Below are 15,362 nucleotides of genomic sequence, written 5' to 3'. Positions count from 1 at the left end.
ACTTGGACTTATTTTCTATGGTCAGTTGAGATAAAACATTAAACAACAGAAAAAATAAAGATTTATGCAGAAAAGATCCTGATCCCCACTTTGAAGGATTGGTGTTTGACCCATGATGCTTTGCCTTCTATAAGCCCTGGGAATTATTGAATGATTACATGATACATAGTCATAAATGCCAAGACAGTTTAGCTCAGAATCTGTGGTAGCTCAGTGGTTAAGGTACTTGACTAGTATCAGAAGGTTGCTAGGTCAAGCCCGCTTAACCCTCAGTTGCTCAAGTTGTGGTCAGTCAAAATTGGAAGTCACTTCGGATAAAAGTGTCTGATTAATGTAAAAAAAAAAATTTCTTTAAGCAGTTTTACCTCACTGAAAAGATTACTGTCATACTGTCAGTGCGAGAAGCTAATACATGCAGATATTTTTCACAGGATTCTTGAGCTTATCATTACCAAGAAATTCTCCTATATCAGTTTGGAAGAACGGCATAGCTTTCATTATTTAGTATTCATCTTTTATATATAATAAGTAATATTTTCTATTACAATCTTATTTTTCCTAGCATTTGGCAAGCTCCAGCGAGCACTAACAAAGGTACTTTTGGTGTAGCAAAGGTATGGTCATTATCACCAAGCTTGAAGACTTTACTGACTCACAAAGTCCACACATGAAAAAGAGAATGTAAATCTTATCACCAGTTATAAAGCTGTACAGCTCATCTTAAACTCACATGGTCATCACTTACAGCAGATAAGAGGTACAGTGCCCAGTCTCTAGATCAGCAGGACTGCCTTCATTTAGCCTGGATCTTGCTATCTCAACCTCTGCTGTGTTTGACCCAGATTTCTCCCTCATCTGACCTGGCTGTTGTGCTAATCTATGACATGTCAAAGATGGTTACAGAATCTGCAATTAGTGATTTACATATAACTATATGGTACTCTACACATCAAAACCTAGGAACACCATACATTTATGATGTTTTTAAATGTACTTTTCAATAAAGTAAGAAAGGTTTGGAAAACATAAACCAGCTAACCATCTTTTGAAAAGCTTTTTTATGTATACTTTTTAATGTATAACCTCCCTGCATTATGAATCATGTGGCTATTTGAAGTAGAAAAATGTAATCTTTGAACACAAACACTTTTAAATGCTCTTCTTTAACTTATTCTATAAATATATTTCTGTATGCTTTATTTTCATTTTAAATTGTATTATTTTAGCTATATACTTATTTTTTGTGTGTTTAAGCCTTTATTTCTAGATGTTTTTAGTATTATCAATATTAGTAAATAAAGTTCATTAATATATTTGATAATAAATATGCTATTTATTAAGGAAATTGCTCCAAAAGCAACTGTCCTATCTGTCATTACGTGCAGTTAGGCCTATACATAGGTTGTTCTGGGTTGTTCATGTGAAAGATTTTTAAAAATAGTTAATTCCCTAAGTACAGTGAATTTTCCATTCATATTACTTTTAATTGCCCTGAATTGTAATTGAGATTTGGAAATTACAAGCGCATGTGTCGCGTTACATAATAAAGAAAAACGGGCAGGGGAAAATGGGCAGGGGAAAGGGGGTCGTTAGTAAAATGGGGGCAAAGCCAGAGGAAAGATTAAACAAGGAGGAAGCGTAATATTAATAGTACTACTACTAATAATAAATAGTGTGTGCTCGAGAAGTAAGGCGGAATGTGGGAACATGCGTGGATGCAGGGACAGGGCATCTAACCGTCGCTTGAAAGCTGCAGTTGTGGGTGCTATAACACGAGTGACCATTTAACGTATTATTGCAGAGAGAATGGCCTTCGTAGAAATCTAAAGCTTTTTAGTACTTTATTGTCTTATAATCACTGGCGATAACTGTCACTCAGTAAATCCAAATAGTATAATAACAACAATGTAGCCCCTAGGAAACATGACACACGCATTAAGTTTGTATTCCAGTGTGTAATGGTAATTTAATTTTCAAGCAAACTGAGAGACGACAAGGCCCTGTGAAGTAGCCCAGCCAACCCCGCAGACAGAACACGTGGGGGAATCGCCCAGAAAACGGGAAATTCCTAATTCACCCAGTACTGTTTGAAGAGTGTGCTTACTTTAGAGTTAATCTGCAATCGAAGGTTTTGGTTTTCGGGTGATAAGAATGATGACAAGGATCACCAGAAATTTCTGTGTTTACTCTCATCCGTTTCCTCGTTGTACAGTCATCCGATGTTGGCTTAGGTCATTTGCGTGTTCTGTTCTTCACAAAGGCAGTGTGTCGTTTCGTAACCAGATCTGGTAATGCTGTGAAGAAGTTTACTAAAACTGATTAGCTACAGCGCACAAGAACACGTGCACACCACCGCCACATTCCCTGGAAAAACACAAAAACTAACGTTTCTCCCTGGTTTCATCCAGGTGCATTTTTCCTCAGCACAGCACCTTCGTCTGTTCACATGGACCGAACACTTAGGTCACAGAAACCATCTGCGTAAATACATGAATGCCAGTAACATTGGTATGGTGTCAGTTCAGCTCTCAAAACAATTTCGCGAAACATGACGAGGCTTTTTTCGGTTAGCTGGGAACAATGGAGTTAACCTTTCATTAACAATAGAAAACAAATGCCCAGTTTAACACCTTTAAATAATAGATATTATATAAATAGCTTTTCTTTAAGGCTGCTATGTCATAACTTCTAGCGTGGCACACACATCCACACACATTTTTAAAATCTCTTTGACCCCAAATCTTTAAAGGGCTGTGATATCAGACACAGCCCTTTAAAGATTTGGGGTCAAAGAGGTTTTAAAAATATTTAAAAGATAGGGGAGAACGATTGGCTTGGAAAGTTTATTTGTTGTGTGTGTAATGTTCACATTGCTGGATTTGAAGATTATGGGATGAGTTGTACGCATCTGCAGAGCCATAGAGGATTCATACCATATCCATTGGGATACATATATTATACTTTCTAATGCTGTGCTTTAATGCAAAATATCCTTCAGTTGTTTAAAGACACCTAACAAGTTGATTTTGAGGGGAAAAAAAAAAAAGTTACATAGGTCCATATTCGTAACGTCTTAAAAACATTTAAAGAATGCTTAGAAAGTCACTCTGTGACTGTTTTGTCCAGGACGTTCGCAGACGTTTTTCACACCACGGTACACACTTGGATAAAGTTGAACCTGAGCTGCTAAAATTTTAGTATGGTTTAATCTTTACGTTCCCCTAGTGCACTGAAAAGTAACCTTAAAAAAGGTGCCAGTTACAATTTAGCAAGACAACCCTGTTAATCTCGGAATCCAGCAGCTCAGCCTGTACGACAAGGTCAGATGGTCCAACGTGAAACCCATGTGTATTTTAATCCAGGCTTTGATGTCACTCTACATATAATTAAAGAATAAAAGTGGATTGACTTTGCCTTTAATGTTTCACAAAAGGGTTAATCATGTACAGATGATATAATGACTTTCAGGACACGTGGAATGCACAAGAGACATTTTTATAATTCCGTGTTATTTATTTATTGAAGTAACACTGCTCTCTAGTGTATATTCCGCACAAATGCTTTGGACTGGAAATTATGCAATCAATACGTGTTTAAACAGAAAACCCACGCATACTACATGCAGGGCTGTAATTAGCTACGAGGACACAGAGGTCTTTGGCATCTTCAGGTTTTTCCCCTGACGCACTTTTACAATTATGGCACTGGGAGTGGAAACATGCTGTGTAGGCGAAGTGTAGCCTGCTATTGTGTGAAGACCTGCGTCCCACAGCTACCCGACCGGCATGAGCTCAGCGGCTTTTAGCTGCAGTTAGCTAGACTTCTAATTATCATGCAAATAAAAGTATTACATAGGACATGAATGAAGGTTAAACAACAAATAATTGTACACATAAATCTGCGTTTGCCTTAAGTAAAATCGTAATATTAGAGTCAGGTTATATTAGCATTGGAACTGAATTCTGCAGGGTGGTTGATCACCAGGACTGGCACCCGTTCTACAGTACTGACCTCAAAATATTAACCCTGGTTATGCCCCTGACTACATCTGAACAATATGTTCAACAAAGCAGGCCAATGGGAAGTAAATAAGGCTGAAAAGCATAAACAGTGAAATAGCCACACAAACAGCTGTTAAGATGCACCCAAAAGAGCCCTTAAATCACAGGAAAAACAAACAATTGGACTTCAGCAATAGCAAATTGCCTTATTACCCAGCAGGACAGACACAAAGCAGGGCCCGGTAATATCTGCTCTTTACACATCTATTTCATAACAGGAAAGGACATCCAACCAAAAGCTCAAACATGTCTCGCACGCTACCTGTCCAAATGTCTGCTGTCCTGCAGTGACAGGACTATGTACAAAACCTACTTACAGTCTGCACTTTAACTTTATAGTTCATTGTCCTGTTGTTTTAAATCCCAAGTGTGCACAGCAAAGTACAACACAGCACAAACTATCAGCAGTAAAGGTTTGAACAAGTTCTTATATGACTGAAGAACCACAACCAGTAGAAAAATAATCTTTATTGTAAAATAAAATAGGTGAATTTGGCTCTGACAATAGTGTACAACTAAAAGTCAGAAAAGCACCGCATGTAAAAGTTAGACATGAGACACTGATAAAGGAGACCGCCCCACAGAAGTGCTATTCAGTTACCTGGTTCTAATTATCTCCTGTGTAGCTATGCGGATGAGGTCATTGAAATCAAAACGAAGATATTTGCGCCAGTACCGCCGATCCCGGCCATACGTCTGTGCTGGATAACACGGGCTTCCTGAAAACAGAGAAGAAAAACCTAAAAATCATGAAAAGCCTGTGATGAAGTCAGATGGGAGCCCATGGTACTGCAGAGAGCTAATGACTGGGAGAGAGAGAGAGAGAGAGAGAGAGAGAGAGAGATGAAGAGAAACAAATCATACACACCGATCCCGTGGAATATCCTGGCCACAGCGCGGCCCGAGAACTTCTCGTCGCCGTGACAGGCCAGGAAGGCTCTGACGTCGGCCTGGATCTGCTCCTCCCACTCCTGCAGCTGAGAGACAGCGGACCCCAGAACAGCGTGAGTGGACTGCTACCCTTTCCTCCCGCACCAAGCTCACAGGACGAGGACGTCACGGACACAAACCTTGAGAATGCCGAGAGCCTCGTCCTCGTCCCTCCAGCCCGCGTCCAGCTCTTTCCTCTTCTCAAAGTAATCAGCCAGCAGTCCCTTTAATTTCAGGCTCCTCACTTCATCCAGCTCATCCATACAGGAGCCACAGCTCTGATACGCAACACTGCACCCCACACACACACACACACACACACACTTTTTAATCAAAAAGAACCCTGCTTAAAATTTGCTAGCAGGATCCACAACACAAATGAATATTTGATGAACAGCAGAACTAAAAAGCATGACCGCATGCATGAGCACGCGAGTACGAGCGAGCGTGTGCGAGCAGCAGGGTGACCTGCGGAAGGCTCTGAAGCAGGCTTGCAGCTGCCGGAGCTGCGTCCTCTCCTGCGCCTGCACCCGGCCATGCAGGAACGCGCACACGCCGTCCAGCTCCTCGGATGTCAGGTCGCCGTAGGAACGCAAGTAGAAGGACAGGGCGGAGAACTCCACGTGCACGCCGCTCCGCCCGGTGCCGCCATACGAACCTGGGCACAGCACACTGCACCTGTCACTCTGACTGACAGTTGCGCACACTAACGCGCTGTCTACGTGCAAGGACGGGGAAAATTCTGCCTGAACAAATGAAAAGAGCGCAGAGGGAGGAACCGAGCGTTTCCCGAAGGAGCAGTAAAAGGGAAAGAAAGGGTTCAACAGTGTGGATGCATGCTGTGACATCTGCCACGATCTCGTCCAAACGCAGAGGCTTGTTTACAGTTGACTGACCGACAACAAAGATTTAAGGGGGCGTACTGCCACTGCATTCTGTGACGTATCAGAACTATAGACCAGTTTCCAAGCATTTTGTGCATTCCCCCCTGCCCCACTTTTTTCGACTTTTTTTTTTTTCGACTTAATTGCTGTAGCTGTGATGTTTCTTGAAAGAGTCTAGTATGGAAAACTATTCCATCCTGGATTTACATTTTCAGCATTTGTCAGACTTTATCCAGAAGGGCTTACATTTATTTATCAGTATAACAGCAGGTGTGTGGTCTCTGGGAACCTGCTCTACCTAGCAAGCTACAGCATCACTCATGATCTTGTTCCAAACTGATCTCAGAGCAGTCACGATGGGATGTTTGTCACTGGGCACTGGTATTGGAGGTGCCGGGGGGGGGGGGGGGGGGGGGGGGGGGGGGCTTGTGTTTGCTCTGTACCCACCTGGCTCGGTGACCCACCGCAGCTGTCTCAGGCCCCTCTTGACCAGGGGTAGCTGCCAGCCCATGGTGTCAGCCAGCTCCACCACGTCAAACTCCAGAAAGTCACACGCCTCCACCTTGTGGCCTGCCAGACGCCTCCGTGCGAGCACCACCGCTACTGGAGGACACCTGCCCAACCGTGAAGGGGGGGGGGAGGCGTTAAAACACCCATGAAATGTCATACACATTTTGCTGAAGGCTACAAGCCTTATTTCCACACACAGGCACACGTATACAAAAAACGAGCTCGTTTTGCTACATACACTTTAGCGAGCTTGCGGACTTGCTGGGGACCCCCATAACACATTATTCGGCACATAGAGAGAGTGGGGTGGAGTAACTCCACCCACCGCTGAGGGTGGAGCTCCAGATAACACAGCAGAGTTTCCAGACCTGAGCAGGCACACACACACACACACAGTGTGAAATCTGTGATCATGTCATGAAGGAGCAGGAAACCCATACGAGGACGTGTCAAAGTAAAGTTACTGTTAAAAGTCACCTGCGCTAACTAATTAAAGCAATTATTGTTGCAATTTGTCGATAAGTGCCCTTCTTAGGGTTCCTCACCTTCCTCGGTGACATCCAGCGCCTCCACTGTTTCCTCCATCGGAATGGCTCTCTCGTGGGTGTGACACACACGCTGAGCCGGCTCCACCCTTACGCTCTGTCCTGTGTCCCCAACACTCCTGCCTCCTCCCTCTCTCCCACCCCTCTCGTCTCCTTCACCTTCCTGTTCTCTGCCTCCGTGCTCCTCCTCTACCCCCCCGTGTTGAGTAATGGACCCTTTGTGTTCCACCTCCACCAACTGCAGAGTTGGCTTGTTCCAATCCTGAGAGCTGTCCGACTGTTGCCGGAGTGGGCATGCGGTGCCGGGTGTGTCCGGGGCGGGGCGCTCCAGATGACTATGCTGGCCGCTTGCAAGTGGGGTTTCCTGCTGGTTCGCTCCAGACTCGTCACACTGCTCCATCAGCTCCACTAGCTCGGCGTCATCCACCTCTGGAGCCTGGTGGAGGAACAGGAGCGGTCAGCTCCACCCATGATATATCTGTTTAACCACCCAACTGGGGATCATGGCGAGTATTGTAGTGGACATTGTAGTGGACATCAGACATTTAGCTTTATCACGTAACAGTACATGTATGTTACGCTTTATTAAGCAAAATATGCAAACCAATCAGAAAAATGATTGGGCCACGGGGAAGGGGATCACACTCACCTGGGCAAGGTGCTTCTGCCTCTGTTGGATCTGTCTGCACTTGCAGGGGGGGAAGACTCTCTGCACAAGCCTCTTGATGGTGTAGTGGTCCACGGTGTCTGCGTAGATGTGTCTGCGCAGCTCGTGGAGATCCCCGCCCTGCCGTACAGGACAAAGCCAAGTCATGAGCAGCATGGTGCCCACCCTGTCTGCCAGAGCTCACTTCCGGCTCCAACTCTCAGCTCCTACTGGAGGGCCTTTCCCGGCTGGCTAAGGTGGAGGTCTGCTCCAAAAAGCACCACAACCCCCCGCTCCACCCACCCCCGGCTGGCACGCGAGCTCACCTCTGGGTCCAGGAAGAGGTGGCAGTGGGCGGGCTCTCCGTCGCGCCCCGCCCTGCCAATCTCCTGCACATAGCTCTCGAAGCTCTTGGGCATGTTGTAGTGGACGACGGCGCGCACATCTGGCTTGTCCAGGCCCATTCCGAAGGCCACGGTGGCCACCACCACGCGCAGCTCGCCGCACATGAAGTTGTTCTGGACACGGCGACGCTCCGAGGCCGACAGCCCCGCGTGGTACGCCTCTGACATCCACTTCAGGGGCTTCCGGATCTTCTTCCGGGCTAAGGATCCGGAACCAAAGGCAAGATTACCAGTAGTAGTGCTCTTATATTTACTTACTTCTAGGATTAAGACATGTAGATTTTTAAACCTGGTGACCTGCATAGTGAAGGGTTTTTAATTTTTTTTTATTAATGGCCATGAGGAAAAGGCAAAGAAAAAAAATATTTTTTTTATCGTAAGATCGTTTTGTCAGCATCAGGATATACTGACGAAACCTTAGTGTATGCACCGTGCACATGTCCCACTATGCATGGGACATGGACTAGCTGTCCATCATTCGCTAGTGGAGGCAGTTACCCAGAGCTTTCTTCTTCTTGCCCACGGGGTTGTTCTCCTCGTCTTGCTCTTTGACCGGGCGGGACGACTCCCTCAGCATCACCCCCTGCAGGCAGGTGCGGAGTAGTGCGGCGACGCGGTTCGTCTCCTCTCGCCTGGTGCAGTACACGATGATGGAGTCCAGTGCGCCGAACCGCTCGCCCTTCAGCAGAGACACCAGGGCCTGGGGGAGACCCGCCCGTACACGCCGGTGACGAGAATAAAGTTCTACTATAGCGCATTTCACATTTTGAGGTGACTTCTAAAAGGTTCTGTGTTCTTATAGCGATCGATGGTTAAATAACCACAGCTGTGATCAATAAAGAATTTCTTAGTTATAGCCATTAATCACTATGGAAAGTAACGTCTTTAAACTAAATGACTAGAAATTTCATTTCAAAATGAGCAAGTTTATGGAGGATATTTGGTACAGGAGGGTAGTCCAGCCTCGAGGCAGAAGGTGGCACGGGGGGGCCGTGGTTACCTGGTCTTTGTCTGTGTCCATGGACACAGAGAGGTGCAGATTGTGGGGCACGGCAGCGGAGCGCACAGCGATGCCCTCCTGGTCCCTGATGTCCAGATGGTGGGCGATGTCCAGGGCAGTGGACAGAGTGGCTGTGGCCGTCAGTCCCAGCAGACAGCGCACGCCCAGACGCTCCCTCAGTACCTACAGACACACACACACAGACACAATTAAAACCAAAAGTTGAAAAAACATAACTAAACCATAAATAAATAAATAAAAACATCTTTTCAGTTCACTGACTTCACCAGTTAGTCCTAATTATAACAGTGGTAAACAAGGAAAAAACACAGTTTGGCTCAGGAACAACTTCTGTAAAACACCACATGCCAACACATGCCTGCTCTCTGCGCCACAGCTCTGTATGAACGCTCACCTTGCACAACCTGAGGTAGCATGGCCGGAAGTTGTGCGACCACTCAGACACGCAGTGCGCTTCGTCAATACAGGCAAAGGCCACCGGGGGGAGCTGGTCAGTAGGGGGCAGACAGCCTGAGCCCGCGTGCCCGCCGCCAACCAGAGCCTCGGGAGACAGCAGCAGAACGTGCACTTGACCGGCCTTTACCTACATGCCATCACACACACACACAAAAATGACGTCCACCGCGATTTATGGTGCTCACGCCGTGACATCTACCTCGGTTTAATACCGACCTTTTCAATAGCTGCCTCTCTTTGTTTTTGAGACATGTTGGAGTGGATGCAAGCTGCTTTCAGCTTAGGGGGGAGTCCTGAGAGCTGAGGGAAGATTAGAGACCGCCGCTAACCACTGATCACACACCAGCCGCTGCCCAGGTCTCGGCAGAAAAACACGTGAAGTTGCGTTACCTGGTCATCCATTAGGGATACGAGAGGCGACACCACCAGGGTTATGCACTTTGACCTTAGGGCGTAGAGGTAGGCAGGGAGCTGGTAGCACAGAGACTTGCCCAGGCCGGTGGAGAGGACTACCAGGGTGGACAAACCTGAACCACATGACCAAGGACACGAGGTCTGAGAAGTGCTGTGCCTACTCATGTGTGCCTACTCAAAAAAATAAAAATAAAAAAAATCACTAAAGCTAGCAAATTATATGGCAGAGCCATTAACAGCGTTAATGCAGCCATCTGTCTAATTCTGTACTCTGTAGTAGGCATTCAGACGCCATTCCTCTCACGTCCTATTGTAGTTTTTATATCCGGTATCTCACCTGAGAGGATTCTCATGATGGCCTTCTCTTGACCAGGCCTGAAGGATTTGTAGCCAAAGTCACGAAGCGCATGGTACACCTCCGAAGGAATTTCTGCGATGGAGGGGGTGAAATTCCCAGGCAATAAATGGCACCAACCCAGCCTAAACGCTTTTATTTTTGTGTTACCTTTAACGTCAGCAGGAAAAGTGACTACAGTGACGTAAAGGGGCTCACCTTGGACTCGGCCATCCTCTCGGGGCAAGTAGAGGGGCTCCATGGGCGGGGGAGGGGCAGGCCGCTCGTAGTCCGGCCGCATGACGTTTAGCAGGATCTCCTCCCCGCGGTCTTCCTTCCCCTCGGGGTCCTCGCCCGCACCAGGGACCACGGCTGGCAAAAGAGGTGGTCAGAATCCTCAGAGCAAAAGATTAACGCAAATGTTTTTACATTTGGCCATGTGTTCCTGCTGGACAGTGTCATTGGGAAGTGGATGCAGTGGGGAAGGCCACTGATGTTTTTCCAACGTCACAGTGTAACACGGAGAAGCAGGGATTGCATAACAATGACCTAGGTACTTTAAGTGGAACCGTGTCTGATGCAAGTTAACATATAGACACTGTGTCTGATGCAGGTAAACGTGTAGTGCAAGAACCGTTCTTACAAACCTCCAAGATTTTTCAGGCATCATTGATGTGTCCGATTAGTGCAATTATCTGAGGATTAATGTTTTTAAGTAGAAATGCTTGACTGTTATGCACGCGATCCGCTATCTGTTACTGGAGTAGTAAATGCACAGGCCCAGTATAAACTTACCAATAGGCTCGGAGCGTAAAGTTCCAGTCGCCCTGGCAACTTCCTCTAATGTGGGCAGTTCGAATGGCTCCTCATCTTCTGGGGGCGCATCCTGCTGAGCTGGCCCATCCGCAGCGAGAGCCAGAGCTTTGAAGCACATAGATACAGAAATCACTGATTAATCCTATCAGAAGAAGTCCCCATTTTAAACAGCAACAATCACTATTCACCATGTCAGGCATGCCTGAAAAGCCACAAAGCTTGTGTTTAGCACCCAGTTTGAGTCGTCTTTCACAGCACACTCCTCTGGGTCTCACCTCTTCCCCGGCAGTCTTGTGCCCAGTGTCCAATCCCGCCACACTTGTAGCAGCTGTCACCCTGACGGCTGAAGGAAGCGAACCTCCCGCGACCCCGGCTGGCTCCTCCGAACCTCTCCCCCTTCAGCTGGAACTTCTGCATGTACATCTAGAAATACGGCACAACCAGCACCATTGGCTTCTGGACTCGCTACAGAGAAAGAGCCCCCCGCGGCCCAGGGCGTCACGTTTCTTTCTGCTCACCTGCTTGCGGAGGGCAGCCCCCCTCAAGGCGAAGCCTTTAACGTGGGACTTCTTCTTCAGGTTGATTCTCACAAAGTTCCCATCTGTGTTTTTGGGGGGCCTTGTCCAGACGAGAAAAATATGGCAAATTCAGTCGACAGCTCTTTCCTATCATTATTCGTACAGTAGTAGGGACATTACCGATGACTGAAGCGTTGAATGTCTGGAAGTACGTATGCACACTGTCAAAACTATGAAATGATTTCCTAGGTTATATTACAATCTATATTAGTCAATTTGGATTTTTGGCAGTTCACATTCATAATTGTATGTGACCTGTATCCGTCTAATGTGAATGCATCAGTCCTCTGAAACTGCAGGAATGCGCACATCAATAGTTTCACCTGCATCACAAACAATATAAAAGGTCACGTTGCGAGACAACTCATGAGAAGACACTGATCGGATACGAATCTGATTTAGGACTAAATACAAAAAGTGACTCAAATTTGATTTGAAACTATCAGAATTGTGCGTGTACACGGTGCTGAAAAAAAAAAAAAAAATCTGACCAATGTCTTTAAGCCAAAAAAAATCAGATTTGAGTCACTTTTAGATACACCATCTCTGTAATGCCATGACAGCACTGATTTGCGTACAAGTTTCAGTCTGGCGATGCAAATGCTGAGATAAAACACAACTAGCAATAAATCACTATGGACGCTTTACGACCAGCGCTGGTTCATCCAAAATTTGCACTACATCCAACTAGTCATACAGTACCTGGTTGTCAAGCATTTGTGCGTCACATGTCCACGTGTCAAACCGTAAGTGAGCCTCACCTGCTTCTGGCTGTGTTCTTCATCCTGGCTGAGGCAGCTCTCACGTCCCCCTCCTCTACCTCTCCCAGAAGGTTCTCCTGAGGCATCTTTGGCTTCCTAGTTACCGTTTTCTCAGTGCTGAGAGACTTCTCGAGCTCGTCCTCTCCCTCCTCAGGTCCTCTACCTTTCTTTTTCCTTCCTTTTGGGGGACACTCTCCGGTAGCAGGCGCTCTCTTGGTCCTGCGTCTTTTTGGGACGTGTCCATTTCCTTCCGCTGGTTCTTCTCCTTCAGGTTCTCTCTGCCTTTTGTGTCCCTTTTTCCTAGCATTCCTCTGCTCATTATGTCCTGCCTCGGTTTGGATCTTTTGACCGGAGTCTTGAACTTTCCTAGACCTTTTGCTTCGTTTCCTAGTTTCAGAAGCAGGACTGGCTTCCTCAGGCCCATCCAGACCCTCAGCTATGGATCCCGTCCTGATTTCTACTTCTCCAGATATGTGGTCAGTATCCAGCTCTCTACTGCCCTCTACAGGACACCTTTCCACACCCACCTGCACCGTGTCTGTTGGACACTGCGATGATGCCCTAGCACTGCTTTCCCCAGGTGTGTTTGCGACATGTTTGCTCACTGCTGCATCATCCGTTTTACCACTAGACTGTACAACCGTTTCTTTAGGCAGAACTGAATTGCCTGACACCGGTTTCTGTTTATCCTCCACCTCACCGAAGACCTGACAGCGTTCCAGCCAGCCTCTGTCCACTGAGGACAGCCTCTTGGTGACAGATTGCCTGAGGAACTGGGTCCTCTCCACTCGCTTGTCTGCAGCCCCTCTGTCTGGTGAGCAGGGCCTGGAAGGGGTAAAGAGGGGAAGGGGATCAGAGGGTTCTTCCCCCCACTCAGTTCTGGCTGTCTGAGGGGTCAGCGACTCTGGGGATGTGTTTGCTGGCTCTGGTGACTCTGTGCTAACTCCACCATTCTTCACGGACTTCTCTGGGGGCACACAGGAGGCGAGTGGTTTCTTGAGAGAAAATGGTCGGTCCTAAATTTGAAAAAAGAGAATATATGGAAGACAGAGTCTTATTTCCTTCATAAATATCACCAAATTCATTATAGCTATTGTACAGTGCTGCAGGTGAGATAGAAAATTGCAAAAATATGCAATATATATGACTGTCCTAAAACTGTTTTTATTTTCAGAATCTGACTTTTTTTTTTTTCTCCACAATCTAATTTAGCAATGCTTGTTTTATTTTCATAAAGATAGACGATCAAAATTAGTATCACGTGTGGTAAGGGGCCTCTGGAGGACCACGTTTGAATACTGATCTAAAGGATCATAAGATATTTTACTTAAAGTTCATATTCACCTTTGATAACGCCCCGAGGTTCGACTTTAGCTTCATGCCAAAGTACTGGGCAGAGGCTTGCAAAGTCTCCTTGTCTTTTGCCGTCAGTTTAGCGACAGTGGCTGGCATGTTTTTGCGATTTAGGTGAGAACCCCAGCAATCCTTTAAAGGGGGAAAAGGCCGGAGTTTTGCATTGTTAACAGACTGAAACCCTCAGAACATAGTCCACCTCACATATAAATACGCTACTTACAGTCCCTGAAGACTGGATCACCGCGGATATCACAGGAGTTTTACTCTCCTTGCTAGTGTTCTCTTTTGCCTCTTTAAGCTTACGGTATTCTTTATAAAGATCTACAACGGAAAATAACATTTGGACAGAATCTTTTTGAGGGCATACTGAATAATAAATAGACATAAAAGTTTAATACCTGAGACAAAATCGTGGAGAAAAACATAGCAACTTACTTTTTGTCTCCTCTGGTGCGGCATCTATATCGTCCTAAACAAAACAGTTTATCATCAACAACAAAACAAATGTCTGGTTATAGCTAGCTAGCTTTATCTATCTAGCTACATTAGGACAGCTAAAAAAGTATTTAGACGAACTACTATATCTGGTAGAGCCAGCTATACAACTAACACCCAGATTAAGATAGCTAACTAGCCAGCTACTACAGCAGGGCTTTCTCTAGTAGCTGGACAGCTAAGTCAACTAGGTTAACGAGGTTAGCTAACGCTAACTATCACACACCATTTAAATCCACAGGACCTCAGCAAGATGAACTACATCATTTATGATCAAACACGAGGTATATTTACCTTATTCGGTTTCCTGTTATTTAATAGAGTAAACGAGCGCTCCCATTTTTTCAGGAGAAGTTTTACGTCGTTATATCGATCCATATTGATAATAATCAGAATAAGAAACCTATTTCTGATCTTATTAGCTAGGTTAGCTAACGTTTCACGCTGACTTTAGCTGTACGGTGCTGCGATGGTTTAACAACTTGAAGAACGTTATCATGACAATTAGTAAAGCAATGTAAAAACGAGAGTCTCTAACCAGATCATGTTTAACACAGTTATAAGATACCGTATATCAGTATAACTGTGAATCATGTCTGGCGAATCTAAAACCAAAACTATGAAGCTTGCATTGAACTACTTTAAATTCAGCGCGCCAAACGTCAAGCGGTAAACAGGAACACAGCATTGCGCTAACCATATCAAAATAAAAGTTTGTGACGCAAGATAGTCAAAATATGTTATCTAAAACATTTAATTTAGGTAGTAAATACAATAGTACGTGGAAATACCTGCTTGAACAACACAGCTGATTGTTTAATATTTGGGGGAATCTACCACTGGACTAGGGAAGTGACCCTCTTTGCAGATTTTATGTCGTTACTTTTAAAGTATGGTGTATGTGTTTGATTTAGTCTCTTTGTGTCTTTTGTTACTTTAATCAGTATTTAGAAATGTCTGTTTGTTATTTGTATCCTATAGATAACTTCCCCCTTACTAAATAAAGTAGCCTGGAGGAAAGCAGTACCGAGCATTACACCTGCCCCCGGCTCGATGGGTCTGCCCAGCCACAAGCAGGGTCGCTAGCTGGGGAGGATTACGAGGAAGGCAGCAGAACTGGGCTGGTGTCCAGCGAGAAAAGGGTGACCACA

At 45.7% G+C, this 15,362-nt stretch overlaps 1 protein-coding gene across 2 annotated transcripts; it reads right to left on the bottom strand.

Moving 5' to 3' along the window:
- Positions 1-3,407: 3,407 nt before the first annotated feature.
- Positions 3,408-14,884, bottom strand: recql4 (RecQ helicase-like 4). 2 transcript variants are annotated; one of them, XM_027001287.3, is made up of 24 exons: positions 14,506-14,882; positions 14,152-14,185; positions 13,937-14,037; positions 13,705-13,845; positions 12,361-13,376; positions 11,540-11,639; positions 11,297-11,444; positions 11,001-11,126; positions 10,425-10,577; positions 10,209-10,301; positions 9,848-9,984; positions 9,674-9,757; positions 9,396-9,584; positions 8,981-9,163; positions 8,479-8,680; positions 7,903-8,180; positions 7,580-7,717; positions 6,931-7,366; positions 6,624-6,753; positions 6,323-6,489; positions 5,460-5,649; positions 5,132-5,282; positions 4,930-5,038; positions 3,408-4,780 (listed from the first exon to the last, which is right to left on the bottom strand). In XM_027001287.3, exons 1-24 carry the CDS (start codon positions 14,587-14,589, stop codon positions 4,659-4,661), a joined length of 4,512 nt encoding a protein of 1,503 aa, XP_026857088.2. In that variant the 5' UTR covers positions 14,590-14,882; the 3' UTR covers positions 3,408-4,658. The 2 variants fall into 2 exon arrangements, with proteins under 2 accessions (XP_026857088.2, XP_081572554.1); XM_081716428.1 differs by lacking the exons at positions 3,408-4,780; positions 4,930-5,038; positions 5,132-5,282; positions 5,460-5,649; positions 6,624-6,753 and having other exon boundaries at positions 6,341-6,489; positions 14,506-14,884.
- Positions 14,885-15,362: the final 478 nt, after the last annotated feature.

This window comes from Electrophorus electricus, chromosome 6 (genome assembly GCF_041902795.1).
Source record: "Electrophorus electricus isolate QZ-2024a chromosome 6, ASM4190279v1, whole genome shotgun sequence".
NCBI lineage: Eukaryota > Metazoa > Chordata > Actinopteri > Gymnotiformes > Gymnotidae > Electrophorus > Electrophorus electricus.
Note: the sequence above shows the minus strand (reverse complement) of the source record. Positions and strands in the feature narration are given on the sequence as shown.